Source organism: Anopheles funestus, chromosome 2RL (genome assembly GCF_943734845.2).
Source record: "Anopheles funestus chromosome 2RL, idAnoFuneDA-416_04, whole genome shotgun sequence".
In the NCBI taxonomy this organism is placed as follows: domain Eukaryota; kingdom Metazoa; phylum Arthropoda; class Insecta; order Diptera; family Culicidae; genus Anopheles; species Anopheles funestus.
Genome location: NC_064598.1, coordinates 10,334,227 through 10,350,811, shown reverse-complemented (window position 1 = coordinate 10,350,811; position 16,585 = coordinate 10,334,227). Strand labels below are relative to the sequence as shown.

Here is a 16,585-nt window from a genome sequence, read left to right as displayed (position 1 = left end):
TAAGTTTCTTTTCACTCAAATAACGCTTTAAATAGGAGAAAGCATAAAAAATAAGAAAAAAATAAAAAAAATCTGAAAACTCGAAAATTTCCTAAGGGGTTAGCCTTGGTTTTTTTTGAGAAATTTAGCAAAATTTTAAAAATTGATTTATTTTGATGCGAATTGGTTGAACTAAGTTTCTTTTCACTCAAATAACCCATCAAATAGAAGAAAGCATAAAAAATAAGAAAAAAATAAAAAAAATCTGAAAACTCGAAAATTTCTTAAGGGGTTAGCCTTGGTTTTTTTTTTGGGAAATTTAGCAAAATTTTAAAAATTGATTTATTTTGATGCGAATTGGTTGAACTAAGTTTCTTTTCACTCAAATAATGCTTCAAATAGAAGAAAGCATAAAAAATAAGAAAAAAATCAAAAAAATCTGAAAACTCGAAAATTTCCTAAGGGGTTAGCCTTGGTTTTTTTTGGGAAATTTATCCAAATTTTAAAAATTGATTTATTTTGATGCGAATTGGTTGGACTAAGTTTCTTTTCACTCAAATATCGCTTTAAATAGAAGAAAGCATAAAAAATAAGAAAAAAATAAAAAAAATCTGAAAACTCGAAAATTTCCTATGGGGTTAGCCTTGGTTTTTTTTGGGGAATTTAGCAAAATTTTAAAAATTGATTTATTTTGATGCGAATTGGTTGAACTAAGTTTCTTTTCACTCAAATAATGCTTCAAATAGAAGAAAGCATAAAAAATAAGAAAAAAATAAAAAAAATCTGAAAACTCGAAAATTTCCTAAGGGGTTAGCCTTGGTTTTTTTTGGGAAATTTAGCCAAATTTTAAAAACTGGTTTATTTTGATGCAAATTGGTTGGAATAAGTTTCTTTTCACTCATATAACGCTTTAAATAGAAGAAAGCGTAAAAAATAAGAAAAAAATAAAAAAATTCTGAAAACTCGAAAATTTCCTAAGGGGTTAGCCTTGGTTTTTTTTGGGAAATTTAGCCAAATTTTAAAAATTGATTTATTTTGATGCGAAATGGTTGGACTAAGTTTCTTTTCACTCAAATAATGCTTTAAATAGAAGAAAGCATAAAAAATAAGAAAAAAATAAAAAAATTCTGAAAACTCGAAAACTTCCTAAGGGGTTAGCCTTGGTTTTTTTTGGGGAATTTAGCAAAATTTTAAAAATTGATTTATTTTGATGCGAATTGGTTGAACTAAGTTTCTTTTCACTCAAATAACGCTTTAAATAGAAGAAAGCATAAAAAATAAGAAAAAAATAAAAAAAATCTGAAAACCCGAAAATTTCCTAAGGGGTTAGCCTTGGTTTTTTTTGGGAAATTTAGCCAAATTTTAAAAACTGGTTTATTTTGATGCAAATTGGTTGGAATAAGTTTCTTTTCACTCATATAACGCTTTAAATAGAAGAAAGCGTAAAAAATAAGAAAAAAATAAAAAAATTCTGAAAACTCGAAAATTTCCTAAGGGGTTAGCCTTGGTTTTTTTTGGGAAATTTAGCCAAATTTTAAAAATTGATTTATTTTGATGCGAAATGGTTGGACTAAGTTTCTTTTCACTCAAATAATGCTTTAAATAGAAGAAAGCATAAAAAATAAGAAAAAAATAAAAAAATTCTGAAAACTCGAAAACTTCCTAAGGGGTTAGCCTTGGTTTTTTTTGGGGAATTTAGCAAAATTTTAAAAATTGATTTATTTTGATGCGAATTGGTTGAACTAAGTTTCTTTTCACTCAAATAACGCTTTAAATAGAAGAAAGCATAAAAAATAAGAAAAAAATAAAAAAAATCTGAAAACCCGAAAATTTCCTAAGGGGTTAGCCTTGGTTTTTTTTGGGAAATTTAGCCAAATTTTAAAAACTGGTTTATTTTGATGCAAATTGGTTGGAATAAGTTTCTTTTCACTCATATAACGCTTTAAATAGAAGAAAGCGTAAAAAATAAGAAAAAAATAAAAAAATTCTGAAAACTCGAAAATTTCCTAAGGGGTTAGCCTTGGTTTTTGTTGGGAAATTTAGCAAAATTTTAAAAATTGATTTATTTTGATGCGAATAGGTTGAACTAAGTTTCTTTTCACTCAAATAATGCTTTAAATAAAAAAATATTAAAAAATAACAAATATTCTTGATTAAAGTTATCAATCTCTAAAGTTATATTTTGTTTTCTAACAGAATCCTCTAACTTTGTCTAACTTCGTCTAACTGCCACTCTTTTTGTCCCAATAGAACAATAGACTATAGAATTGTCTCGCATCGTGTGTCTTTAGTCTAGGCTACATCGAACGTTTGCTCAGATGTTTTTCTAATTGTCTATCTGCAGGCGTTTAGGAATTGCAATGAAAAATATGTTGAATATTCTATTGTTTGGTAACAGTTTCAGTACACTTTCCTAACCATTTCTCACTGAAATTACATTTCCCTAATGCAAGGTTTTGCGTGCGTTATTTCTAATAAATGGATACCATAAACAATTCCTCTAAAAGGTTGACGGCGGGCACACATTGGGACGCTTAGGCTCAACTTTCGTGATGTTATAATGGATGGTTCACTAGCAGCGAATGTACGGACAAGGCGATAAGCAGCAATAAAGCGCACCGAGATAATGAAGCATCCTTAATAAGTATCCTGTCCCGAATGGGCCAATTTTACACCTGCCCATGTCCTTTGTCGGTGGCAGTTGTTTCGAAATCTCGGTCAGCGGTATAAACCGAGGTGGATGGAAATACATATTTGCCAAGCATTAGGTCGCGTACCGCGTCTTGAGGGAAAGTTTCTGCTCACTGTTTCTTCTACGCACTGTGTCTAGCACCTTCCGCGAAGGTGCAGCCATGTATCTTTCGCGGTGTCTTCAAAATGGTCCTTCCTTCAAAGTACAATAGCTGTTGATTACGGTGCAAGCGAACAAGCGGTAGCTAAAATGGGAATCCGCGAAAGTTGATGCTGCTGATGATGATGGCGGCAGTGATGATGGTCGAAAATAGTGAGGTATGGTGTATTTGAAGCACCCACAGACGGTCAGACGGTACGCTGAGACGGACAATTTTGCAAACACGCAAGGTACCGGAATGGGACACGTAGGGGATTGCAAATTAGTTGAAAGTTAGCGTGGCAAAAATGGTAAGTACGTGTAAGAAAATGTTCCCGGCAGCCGGTTGGCTATTAGCCGTTTATTAGGGATGGCTGTGAATGTAAAGAGCCGGTGGAATTTACGGCCAATTATGCCACGGTATGTTAGTAACTATGCTAAAACCCAATTCCATAATGGAGCCGATCGAATCTAATAAGTCGTAATTTGTGTCTATTTCACACTTGCTGTGGTGTGGAAAAAAATTGTGTAGCCATTAAATTAATGATTTTTTTCTTATTTTTGGAAAGATTTCATAAGGACTTGTTCTGGAGGATGATCTCTTTGCGAGGTTGGAGGAGGATCTAAATGAATTATTCTTGATCGTCCAGAGACGATCGGAAGACGTTTTTATGGATTTTTAATTCAATGTCCTGAAAATGTAAATGTAAAGACGATCTTTGTTTGCTTAACCATTACTTCAACAAGAGCAGTATGTCGGGAGTTCCCGCCTGGAGGTATGCAATAAGAGTTTTTATAGCTAATCAAGTGTCATGACTTTTGGTGGTCAATCTAAACGTCTAAACGACGCCTAAAAGTTAGATGATTGCATACTAATAGGCGAAAATTCAAAAAAAAGGATAAAACTATTCTGAAGTATTTAAGAGAAAGCGAATATTAATATCTTTAACCATAATCAGATTCTCCTTATAGTTGAAGCGATAATTTAAGCTGATGACAAACTACTCTTTCTGTGTTCATAAACACTGAAATTTGCTCAGCTGTCCTGTAGTGATTTTTCATGCAATCAAGTGAAAATTCCCGCTTATGCCACAAAATCACGCTTCACACCTACTGCTGTCCTTCCATGTACAATCAGCTTCAAAAGCCAACCGGTCCATATCGGTACAAAACGCAGCCGGTGCCATGGAAAAGCAAATGTGCTTTGCCCAGCGGTCGCGGTTTCATGGTAGCCGCTTGACAAATGTAAATCATTTCATATATTCCCCGTAATTGGTGGCATTCTTGCTGGGCAATTCTTCGTTCCCGGTTCGCTGCTGGTACTGCCAACTGTTCCACGTTCCTAAAGGGTGGTCGTGTCTGTGGTGGTAGTGGTCGTGTGAGTGTGCGAAGCTTTACCTGAAGTACACTTTCCCAGTTTGGGGCGCGTTTTCATTTCCAAACAGACTGCACTCCACGGACGCCGCTTGGAGTGTTTCGGAAAAAGGTTGCGGATGAGGCATTGAAGTGTGTGTAGTCGGATGGGAAGGGACCGACTCAATACTTACACCTGCGTATCGGTGCAATCGGGCACCACCATCACGGCTGCATGTGAACACACATTAATCCATGTGCCGGCATTCGGTGCCGCGCCGCGAAGACAAAAGTGCCATAATTTAATTCATGCCCCATTAAAGAAATAAATTAATTTATGTTGCACAATCTCGATGACGATTGCGTTTCCGGTGCAAGCGGAACACCTGCATGCTGCCCCTCGGTATAACAATGCAGGCCGCGACACCGGGTGGCAAATTGCAAATCGGTCGCCCGTTGATCCTGGCGTGTCATCAATTCCTACCAAGCGGTTTAGCGAAAACAGATCCCACCCAGAACAAGGCAAAATAACAATCGGTACAGCTATTGCCATGTCGAATGACGCCCCATTCACCAGCACGACCCGAAGTGTATGCCAACGGTTCGATAAGAAGTGCACGACATTGCGGTTGCTCGGTTACGGCCGCCCGCAAAGGCTGTGAAGATTTAACAACGTTTTGGTGCTATCTGCCTTTAGTGGTGATTTACCACTGCAAATCTCCTTTGCTGGCGAAGGTGTGTGTGTGTACAGTTGTTGTCCCTGCAAGTGTAGCTAATTTAAGCCACCAGCACGAGACAGTGAGACAGATGGTGGCTTGCTGCCTTGGCTGATCGTGCCTTTCGACAGCAGACAGAACAGGATTAATTGAAAGACATTCGGGACGACGGATTAGCACCGACCGATCGATGTCCTTGAGAAGCGCAGCAATGTGAGCCGATGTGCCTAATTGCAGCTGCATTGCGTTAAGGTTTGATGTTTCGTTCCCCGGTTGCGAATTCAACCGTACGGTGGTTTTGTGGCACGTGCCTGTCAAGCGGTAATGGAAATGCTTGGACTCATTTGGCTAATAGCTCCCGGTTTAAATCTAGGGAGCTTTGCATTTTATCTTTTGTGGGTTTTGCGTTAATGCGGGTTTGGTAACGTCCAGGTGGGCGTTGGGATATCAGCACTCATTTGGACAACAACTTCTAGTGTAATTGTTTAGGGTCTTCCAAGATTTTCTGAATCATATGACGAAATCATGTGGAGCAACTTCTCGATTCTTTTCAAGTTGAGCTGGAATGTGTCAAAGTAGATGTGGAATCCTTAAGAATGTCAGATACCATTGCAAGTGCTAAGAGTTAAGAAAATTATGTACGGTAATGCTAATGTCACATATCAAAAGCCCAAGAAAACCTGAAAGATTCCTTGGAATATTCCATTTAAATTTCAAAGAAATCCTGATAGTCCGTCAATTTCACTCTTTCTCGGTTTGGTTCAGTTTGAACTAGAATATGTCGAAATAGATGAGGTATTCTTCACACTTTCTGAAGCAGAAACTGTTAAGGCGAGGATAAGGAGAGATAGATCTGTAAAAATGCATTTTAAAACCATATTCTAATAGCAACTAAAAGCGTGAAGCACCAAACAAGTTGCTGGCAGGTGGATGAAAACAACGTCCTCGTTCCTAATATTACATTGAAGAATGCTTTTTATTCAAAAGCATTCTATTTACCACTGCTCAATCACAGCACTGATGTGAATTAAAATGTTAACCCATTTAAAATCCAAACGCTACCCCGGTTCAGCAATGGTTCAGTTAACGTTCGATCCGTTCAGCCTACGTGCGGTCCGGCTGGCAAAGAGATCACGCCGGATCCAGTCCGTATTTTTGATGAAGCTGATACATTTCGTATACCATCGCCGCTAGCTCACGGTTAAGTGGTTCCCCGCCCCGGCTCCACGCATCCGCCACGGATTCTTCCTCGGTGAAGATGTTCTCGGTGAACGATATCTCCATCGGTTCGTGCAGTATCATCAGGAACGAGGATGCAATGTTAAAACCGTAGGTGTAGTATTCGGCCAGTTCGCGATGAAATGATTCGTAGCTAGAGTTTTTGTGCGAAACCGATAAGGGGATAGTAGCATAAAAGAAAAGCAACAAAATACAGGAAAATTGATAGGCACAAAAAAATGAAACAAATCGAACCCGTTTGTTTGGAACGGGTAACGATTGAAGAACTTACCTAAAGTACGGTGGAAGTTCGCTCGGATCGCAAACGCCAACAATTCTGGCCACCGTGCGTACCAGCTCACGGTGATAGGTTTGGAAAATGGTTTCAAAATGGTGCTCCCGTTCACTGTAGCCGGTTGAGTTGGCAAGGAAGGCTGTATAATCGATCATCGGTGATGCGTAGCGTAGGGTTTGAAAGTCAAACATCATCACTTGCGTAGGCCTTGAAGGATCCTGGGAATGTGCGGGGGGAGGGAAAGGATACCGGTAAACGGGATTGGCAATGCGCAATTGTTAGTTGGGGGATTCGATCCGGTACCGTCTCGAGTGAGCCGACGGGGCTGGGAACCGTTCTTGTTTACCTTCGCATCTTCATACCGGAACGCCATGTTGTTGCGCAGGTAATCACCATGGCAAATGACGGCCAGCGGTTCCTTCGGCTGTACCTTCCGTTTCGCGTGCTCCCAGGGATCCTCGAACAGATGGGCTACCTTTTCCAGGTATGCTTTCGGTACTAGGTCCTTGAAGCGGCTCTCCTGAAGGGATTTGATCGCACGCTTCGGTGCAATGGTCATGACCGCCTTCCACGTATGGTCCGTTACCTCGGCGGCAAAGCGAGATTCCTTAAATTTCGCAATCATACCGTTAAAGTGCGACCGACGTGCCTCCTTCAGACCGTAGCATTCTCCATGAAAGCGTCCCAGTTCCTTTACTGGGGGGTGGGTGAGTTGAGTTAAATTCTTTTTTTAAACCTTTTATAAAACCGTATCGTTACAAACCTGCGAGCATAATGTAATCCATCGGCATGTTTACGACCATCGGTGCCGTTCGCCAGCCGGAAAAGGAAAAATCGCTCATTACCATTAATGCTTCCGTTGGTTTCCGCTCGCAGTAATAGTACCTGTGTACCGGAGAATGGGAACCGAAATCAAATCTATTGCTTGATGGTGTTACCGTAACAGATGTGATGTTTACCTTGGATACAACTCTGCTTTACCGAGGACGGGTATGATTTCCGTGTAAGCGACCATTTCGTTCTCAAAAAGCGTCTCAAACTGGCAGCTCTCGTACATCTCCTTGTTGCAATCGGGCGTTATCTAGCGGTAAACAATAAAGGGGTGTAAACGAACATGTAATATATTGCCGATTTGCATCTCATTGGTCTTGTATCCTAGGGACATATTATTCTACTTCTCTAACTAGTTATACAGGAGCAGGAATGAGGATTCCGTGATGAAATCGAAATCATCCAGGCTTTTTTTTGGAACCAATTTGATTACAGGTTTTCTAACAAAGAACTAAAACCGTTAAAATAAATCGATTTATATTCCACAATGATGCTAATCAATCGATTCTAAACTCTTTAACAGCCTCCAGAATATTGCATCATTCTCGTGTGATCTTGACCTTCGCCTATAGAATGATTCACAATGATGAGGCCAATCTGTTGATCGCTTTTTTCATGTAATTACTTTGGATAAACAAGTTTTTGTGTCGTATGCTTACATAACATAATTTCTGTCCAGAGACTATATCACGAGCGTCACAGACACTGCGACCTTCTCACCATGTTACAAATTTACACCGAAATTTGGTTGTCTATCTTCATGGCAGACTTTACTTCTGGTGACTGAAGAATTACCGATGTTATAACTTAAATCGTTCTTCAAATACAAACGATAGCTCGATCCAGTGAAATATTGCTGAAACTCAAATATTGATTAGGGGAAAAAAATGTTCATGATCGCAACGATCGCCACCCCTGTAAAAGACTACTCTCCAAAGATATTGCAGCTTGAAAGTTTGTAAGCGAACAATTCTCGCAACCTGTCAGTTAATGTTATCTTTGCAATTACAATGGTCTGCTTACTGCAGCTTAATGTAGTTACCTCCGCACTCTCTAGAATGTTATCGATCTTATCAACCGTTATGTTTGCTGAAAGGGTATGATAGGCCAAGAAGGAGTGGACATAAATAAGGAAATGATTGATCATTAACGAACGATCATTGAGTCTTACTTCATCACAGATTTTCAAGTTTGTTCATTTTGTGAAGAAAATTGTTATAATGTGTACACAGCATACAGCAATTACAATGTCTTGATTCGCCTTATAAATGTGCCCTCTGTCTGACACGAACCGTTTGAATTGCCGCCATTGCTCTATTGCTTGATTAGACAAAATTTAGTTGAGAAGAATCATACAGAGCGTGACCATGGTGTTTGTGTCATTCGCAAGGCAAAAATTTGCCCACTCACTGTTTGTATGGTAATTGAAGATTACTCGCTGATGTTTGCCAATGTGTGCAAACTTAGCATCTTCGCGAGGCATTTACCTTCACTATCAGATGAAGCGTCTCCGACTTGATATCTGCGCCCAGCGAAGGGTTCTGCTCCAGCACAACGGTTACCACGAACGGTATCGTCAGCATGAATCCATTGGTGACGAGTGGCTTAACTTCGACCGATTTCAGCTGCGGTTTAACACCCTCCGGCTGATGCTCGGTGAATGAAAGTTCACCCCGTGCCACCATGCCCGGTATCAGTACATCCCGCACGTACGCTTCCTTGTGGCTTGTGTCATTCATATCTTCGAATGGACACTGATATAACAACACTCGTGGCAGCTGATAAAACAATGCGTAATGCTATCTTTTTCTTTTGCACAAACAAACACAACTATCTTCGCCTCACTGCTGACAACAAATGTGACACCCCGTTCCAGAACTTGATTGCGAAATGCGGTACAATGGCCGAATGTCGCGAAAGAGGTTTTTTTTTCTTGTTTATCAGCTATAATCGATGACCGAACCGGTGAAGTTGAAATCAAAATACACGGTCGCGTGACAGTTGCGTTGCAGATTTCGGACGTACACGCGTATAATATACACAAGGTGAAGAAGCGGGACCGGAATCTTGGTGCGTTCGCGCACGCGTCCACCCTTCGCACTGGTTTTTGAGGTGATCGTGATAGCTTGGCGCGTGCGTTCGCCGACCGGTTCGACCGTAGACTAAGGTATCGTTGTGATTGTTACTGCATTGAGAGTACCTCTCGAAGATGCGCACGATGATGGAGCTTATGGACATGAACTGTGTATATGAATATTTTTGGATAAAGCTGGTCACATATATTTTATTTGAATTTAGAAATGACGGTTTAAGCTATATTATTTATATTAAATATATGTTATACATATTAAAAAAATATATAATTTAAATTTATTTACCAAATTAATATTCTGTATGACAAAGGATTTCGTTTTTATCATAAACATATTTTATAATGTTCTATTAGTTTACGAGTTAATGGACGAAAGATTAAAGGAATTCCAGGAAAATAATAAAATATTTCCTTAATATGACCGCTTGATTGAGGAAGTGTACCACTTTCCCGGATGCTGTGACGTATGTCTAAGCGTACCGGCAGTATCTCGCGAGCGATTTGCGTGATCCGCAGCCGGAGCTTCTTGATTACACACATCGGCACAGTACGACAATGGACAATGATGATAGGTTTCATCAAACGATCACCACCATCCAATTGACTTTGACATTGAACCAACGCTGTACACACCTCCGATGGGTTCGCATTGTTACACAAACAAACCGGCTATGCTGGATGTGAGTGTGAACGCTAAGCGATTGTAGTTGTATGGCCCGGCGTCGGTCGTAGATACTGAGTGCGTAATATAAAGAGGGTGGTAAATGGACGGAAAACACGTTTGTTTCCATACACGCGGGGTTAACAACACGCCTAACAGTAGACTATACCGCAGTGCGTAAGCATTTACGCGGTGTGTTTGCAAAATGGTGCGTTTGAATTGTCAGCACAATTGTGAAACTAAACACACCATTATTGAACTTTGCGCCATTGCATTATTTACTGTTAGGACATAGAAACAAAGAAAAAAATGAAGTGACGATCGAATGATCTTCAACCAACCAATATGATTCTCCCTTAACCAAACAAGATTTTTGCTATTTTTAATCTTTTGTTAAGTTTGTGCTTCTGTAGGTTTATGTAAGAAAAATTATGAGAGAATTGTTATGACTTATGATAAGAAAACATATTTTGGTTTGCTGTTTGTGATATTGATTGTGTCTTCACTGTGATTTCCCACTGAGAACCATTGAAAGTTTATATTTTTTTCAGAGCTTTTCTACTTTCGGGATCACGAAATTAAAAATAATTGTATAATAATAATAATATTAATAATATTATTATAACAATAATAATAATAATATTATTATCATAGATACTCAATAAAATGTCTCGTTGAATATGAGTTAATGTCAACAGTCTCGCATAAACATGGTAACAAAAATAAAACATTTAGTTGTGATAAAATATTTCCTTCCATCCAATTCTGTGTGATGTATTGTTAAATCTTAATTGAGCGATAAAAAGGAAAAAAGAGATTTAGTAAACACAAACGACTTATGAGTATAAGAACCCATGATTGCTGCACGTATAATATTACTACTCTTGATGCGCTTGACTGCTGCATCACAGCGTAAGTGCATAGCTTATCAAGCCACCCACTCGAGGGTGGTAACTGATTTTGATAAATTAAATGGCAGTATTTGTGCTGACACACCTGTACCGCTGATCACACGAGGAATTAATCGAATCAAATTTCAAATATTATTCCGTCCACGTCGTCAGCAATCTTTAGCCCTGTGCGCTCTGTGTCTTTGGTGCGTTCGCTACAGTCAGCGTCCTGGTCAGGGGCTGGAGCATCGGTGTCGGTAACATACATAGTGCCTTTCGAATTCCTATCTCGCCACCGTGTGGTATGCTAGCGCCCTGTACCGTTGATTAAATGTGTCATATAAAGCGGGCAAGACATCTTGTCTTGCCTCAAAGGCTGGCTGGTACTCGTGGGTAGCCAACAATCAGTCGGAGCCGTTGGCACTTTTGGGTAGTGCGAAAGTTAGATCGAACAAGGCAGTTGGAAGTGAATTTGATTACCCCGGACATTTCCGTTCCGGGGGCCATTACCGGGCTGTTGCGCACCGGTTTTCCCGGTGCTGTTGCATTTGTGTTGCTGCACGAAAGTTTCACGGAAGGATTGTCCAGGGTTGAACTGTGGAAGGTGTTGTGCAAAACCCCAAAAACCCACCCTGTCCGCATTAAAATGCTCTCCGATGATTTTGTAATTTCGCTCGTAGCCAACTTTATGACACGTTATTAATTATATTTCCTGGAGTGTCGCTTTCTTTGGCTTGCCCGTGTCAAGCGGCCTCCCGACGGCCTGGACCGACGAGCGTCTTTTGCGGTGGTTGGCAAGTTCTCAGTGGTTGGCGAGCTATCTTGCGGGGACATTCTCGCGTGAATTGGCCTGACGGTTTGGAGTGCAAAAGTCGCACCAGACATTGTAGCGCTTTGAATGTTCCGGTAAGAACGAAGGTGAACGAGCCACCCGCTACTTTACGCTTTTGTGAGTCTTTTTAGCCACACGAAGGTCACCAGTGACTGTGGGTGTAAAGGGTTTCTAAGCAGCTCTTTCCCGGGGTTGGCAAGACCAAAAAAAAAAAAGGAACAATACTTCCAAGTGGAAGTGTAACGGTTGTCCGAAGGTACTGGCATGAAGTACATATAAAATGAGTGTCTTTCACACTGCATCGGCGGTCCGGGCGGTGGTTCGAATGCATTAAGATGTGGTGCGAGTTTTTGCCGAGGCTTCAGGTTCGTTAGCTTTTTTCCTGCCACACCGCGTACAGTTGCACCGGGTACGTATAGTTGCGCCACACCCAATTCCTGTACCACGGTGCGGGAGACACTGATTTCTCCCAAGGATTTGCGCAGAGTGCGACACAATCTCGCGGGAATAAGAGCGTTCTCTTTCGTTTATCAGTACATACGGCACATGGTTTTAAAATTCCCAACGGTTAGCTCCATTAAAGAAGAAGGCATCTTTTCAGTGCTTACAACTTTTACACACTCCTTTGGCACTTGGCACTGAAAAGAAAACCCCAAAAACCGTCGCCCTTTTCTCTCTCGTTTTAAGTGTTTCAACGATCAATTGCAAAAGCTGTTGCAATCTTCCGCGGAACCACAACTACCCCGGTGAAGCACGGCGCTGGCAGTTAGTGGCAAGGTTTCACAAATGAAAGCACTGCACCAGGATGAAGTTAATGCTGCGGCTTACGGGCTTGGTTGGAAGGAGTTGGATGATTAAGCCGCGAGAAGATGGTGCTGCTGTTGATGTCGTCGCTTCCCGGTTTGCCAGCACAGGCAGTAGCTGTATTTGTTTGCCTTTTTGCCGCTGCCAAGCTTTTGTTAGTGTAACACTTTTCAGTAGTTTATCGATCTTACGATACTCTTGTGGGATGCGGATTTGTCGGTTTGGCTGCAGCAGCAGCAGCAGCGGCGAAAAAGGACAATCGGCGTACGAAAAAGACGTTTGTGCATTAAACACTACCCATTTGCCGTTAGCTTCACTAGCTCGTTTAGTAAATGATACCCGTGGTAATATGTTGGGCTGTGTTGAACGGCAAAAGAGCTTACAGCAAAGCGCCCATGAATGCCACAATGTAGGTGGTTGTTTTTGCCGAAAGGTTGTTGTTTAGTGTTTGTGCAACTTAAAGTAATCTTCATCTCAACTTACGACTTACGGTAGTGTGGGACCAAGCCATCCGGACCGTTACCCCCGTAGCAAGGACAGACTATTCGACTTAAAATAAGCCAGTTATGTCAGGCATGAACCTAGTAGTTCGTTACACCGAGCAGGAAAAGAAAGACGATTCTTCTTTAAAGCGAAGATTATCAAGGATTGTCTTGAATGTTGAAGTGAATAAGTTTACATAAGAAAATATTTGAAATGCTCCTTTGATAGTAGAGATAACGAAGTTTTGTTACTTCTTTTCACTTCAATGTTTTTAATGTTTAAATGTTTAAAGTTCCCGTAATTCCTGGATAATTATTACTAAATCTTATTTTAGATATTCCCAAGATTTTTTTCAGATTGTTCTTAAAGAATAGATACCCAAATTATGAACTGAGAAGTACAATAGTAAAACTAATGCAAAAAATAAATTCGTCCGAAAATATCATTCTATTGGAGTTGGGGAAAATGATTCAAATGAACTAGTAATGGTTAATAATAATAGTAGTTATTACTAAATCAAATTCACACACATGTTTCCTAAAACACGAAAAAAAAACAATATCCCAGGAAAGGGAAAAAAACATTTCCAGTTCCAATAGTAGCTACTTTGTCGTATCTTATGGCAGCTTTACACCAGTGTAGTGATGATGATGATGATGAAGATGATGATGATGAGTTATTTCCACTATCGCCCGTGATCGGGTGCGCTTTTGATGTGCACTATGCGCGTTCTGTTTGGCGTTGCATCGGAGCAGAAAATTTCCTTCGGGACTACTTTATCATCATAACCATTGGTTGATTACACTGCGGTTTGCTGCTGCTCTCGTCGTGTGGTAGCAGATTCGTTCGGCATTCCACTGTCACTTTGTTGGCCGTCAATTCCAACCAGGGATCAGCACTGCTGCACAAGATGCTGCAACCCGTGGGTGGACTAGCTCTTGATCTAGCTTTTTCATCAAAAGCTTCATTCATTAATCTGTGTGCTGAAGAAGTAGGAGCTACAGAAGAATGCATTGATGGCGTACGTAGCGTTGCCGGCAACGTGGCAACGTGTTCGCAAGTGTTCCTGTGAGTATAGTTTTGCCCAAAACCGTTGTGATGAATTCTTTGCGTAAAGTGCACTGTAAAGCATTCAACCTGTTGCAATTAATGTGGAAGAAATGCAAGGAATAATGAGACCAAAATTAGAAAATCCACCGAACTTCCCACCTTGACTTGTAGATAGGAAACGGTTTGAAATAATCAAGAACATGAAGGAAATTATAAAAACACACTACCACATGGTGGTGCTATTTAGGAACACAAGGGAGTTTTACCTTGTTTTAAAAACATTTGCAACAAACATCAAACATGGTGACAACGCTTTTGCCCCAAAAAAGGGAAATAGAAGGAGGAATAATGATTGCCGCCCCGTAACATGCTTACCTTGCTAATGAGAACATTAAACGAACGGCACCTTACCCCACAGTTCTGGTGTATCTTCTCGTCAGCAAGTGATTGGAGGTATCACACATGTTGACAGCCATCATCGTCCGAGAATATATCCTCTATCATGCCATTTTCTTTCTCTAGCTTTCTCTCACTCCTTCTCTCCTTCCCGGTCGCTCTATAATGTCAGTGAGCTTCGTTGGCATTCACCGGTCGATGCACACGTGAGTGTAAAGTGTATTGCTTTCATCATACATGTAAATTAGAAAGAATCTCACCAGAGACTAAAAATTTCTTGCAACACATGGTGACCGTGGAGAGGGTTTTTTTTTGTGCCGTAACACTGGACCGCCCGTTGAAGACCTTCAATGAATCGACGAACAACAAACACGGGGAAGGAATGAGAAGAAAGGAGATGTTACGTTTGGTAGGGAAAATGAAAACTGACATTAGTTTTGTGTCCTTAGTTGGTGTGCAAGATGGAAGGTTCATTAGTATTTGCGGGTTTTGTGACCGGCAGCAACTAGTCGGAAATGTTTGTCATGCAAGGTTTAGTTTAATTACAAACTGTTCCAAAAATGGCGACCTTTCAACTTTTGAGGCTATATATTAGTTGTTTCAGTTATCGGAATACATTATATAAGAATCAAAAAGGTACAATTAAATGCATGTGAGATAAAAGTGTTACAGCATTGGAGTCGAGAGTGTAAATAATTGTGTCTAAATTTAGAGCCAGTCATCGAATGAGTGCGCTAATCTTGAATGCTTGCCCTTACTGCAGTCAGTAGATTCACTTAATAAGCTAATGATAGGACAAACCAATCAAAAGTGATATCAAGCAATGGGAAAAAACGCATCGCAGTATCGAGTATTGGATGAATGAGGGCGGAACATTTGATAAACCCGTTTGATCGTAAACTCATCACTGTCTGATACCGTCGTTTTGATCGTTACCGCCATCGATTGAAAGATAAGAATTGGTTTGTGTGGAAGATTTTTCGGCTATTGGCCGAAAACTGCCCAACGGTGGTGAGTAAATGCAGTATAAAAGCCAAACTGGTCATCAAACTGGTCAGCAGTTATAGCAAGAACCCAAGAAGTACCGTATAACAAACAGTGTAAGCAGAACGGACAAGATGCGCTTCCTAATCGTGCTGGCCATGCTGGCAGCGGTTGCTTTTGCCAATCCGCTGATTAACATTCGAGTCAACGTTGATAGCCAGGATGGTCCACCGGGACTGCCACCACCGCCTGGACCGGGACCATACCCACCACCGCCCGGACCGGGACCATACCCACCACCGCCCGGACCGGGACCGGAGCAGCCACCACCGCAACCCTACAGAAAGGATGCCCTGCCAAGTGAGGCGCTTCCCACTGACACGGACGTGGTCTTCCCCGTAAACGAACCGAACCCTCCAATGTTGGTCAACATTGAGGTATTCGTTGACAACCAGCGCCAGGGCAATATTCCAATTGTTCCGGATTATCCACCACCACAGCCTTACTGAAAAGTTCCACATTCGGATGCGAAGATGTGTCGAACGTACAAATGAAGTGAACGGAAATATATCAACAAATCAATGAAATCGAACCGTTTCTTGCTGGAACTGATTTTCTGATCTTTCTGAAGCCAAGAAGTACACGAGACACTGCACACATGGGACACAAATTAGGGACACTCGTATGCACCTCTGCGCGTTTTTTCCCCCAAAAATGTTTGGCGGACTTTTGGTGTTAGTTCGGGTACTGTGGTACGAGTACTTCGGGGAAATGTAGCACGTACCACGCTCATTAGCTTCCGGTCGTTAGGGTGGATGGATCGTTTGGTACGTTTGTGAGCGTATCGCTCCAAGATTGGTGACCAACGGGTTCAAGTGAATTTCCTAGCGAAAGACTTGCCTTTTTTTTTTTTTTTTTGTTAACGGGGAGGGAACCTTCAAAAGGTACCCACCTCGAAGGGCGGCTTGCGGCTACAAACCAATCCCTCCGAGATGGGTTATGTGGGATTCATCGTGACGCTGGGCCCGAGAAGCGGACCCGGCAGCCGATGGGACCCTAACTAAACCACTCCTCGACCTGATCCGAACCCTGCCGATGCGCTTGATGTGCGTAGTACTCCATGCAGGAACGTTTGTGCGATGCACCCATCCTGTTGACGCGCTGCTGCTTT

The 16,585-nt window shown here is 41.1% G+C and overlaps 1 protein-coding gene across 1 annotated transcript; it reads right to left on the bottom strand.

Annotated features, from left to right (window-relative positions):
* Window positions 1-5,826: 5,826 nt before the first annotated feature.
* On the bottom strand, window positions 5,827-9,420 carry LOC125764729 (uncharacterized). Its single transcript, XM_049429292.1, has 6 exons — window positions 8,710-9,420; window positions 7,351-7,472; window positions 7,155-7,276; window positions 6,738-7,087; window positions 6,389-6,609; window positions 5,827-6,250 (listed from the first exon to the last, which is right to left on the bottom strand). Exons 1-6 carry the CDS (start codon window positions 8,959-8,961, stop codon window positions 6,010-6,012), a joined length of 1,308 nt encoding a protein of 435 aa, XP_049285249.1. The 5' UTR covers window positions 8,962-9,420; the 3' UTR covers window positions 5,827-6,009.
* Between the last annotated feature and the right edge of the window lie 7,165 nt (window positions 9,421-16,585).

Bases quoted from the DNA above. Each gene is read 5' to 3' on its own strand.
- LOC125764729 (XM_049429292.1), bottom strand. From the start codon at position 8,961: ATGAATGACACAAGCCACAAGGAAGCGTACGTGCGGGATGTACTGATA. The intron at 7,473-8,709 runs GTAAATGCCTCG...GTTTACCGCTAG, and splicing joins CGCTTCATCTGATAGTGAAG to ATAACGCCCGATTGCAACAA. The intron at 6,610-6,737 runs GTAAACAAGAAC...GCACATTCCCAG, and splicing joins TCCGGTATGAAGATGCGAAG to GATCCTTCAAGGCCTACGCA.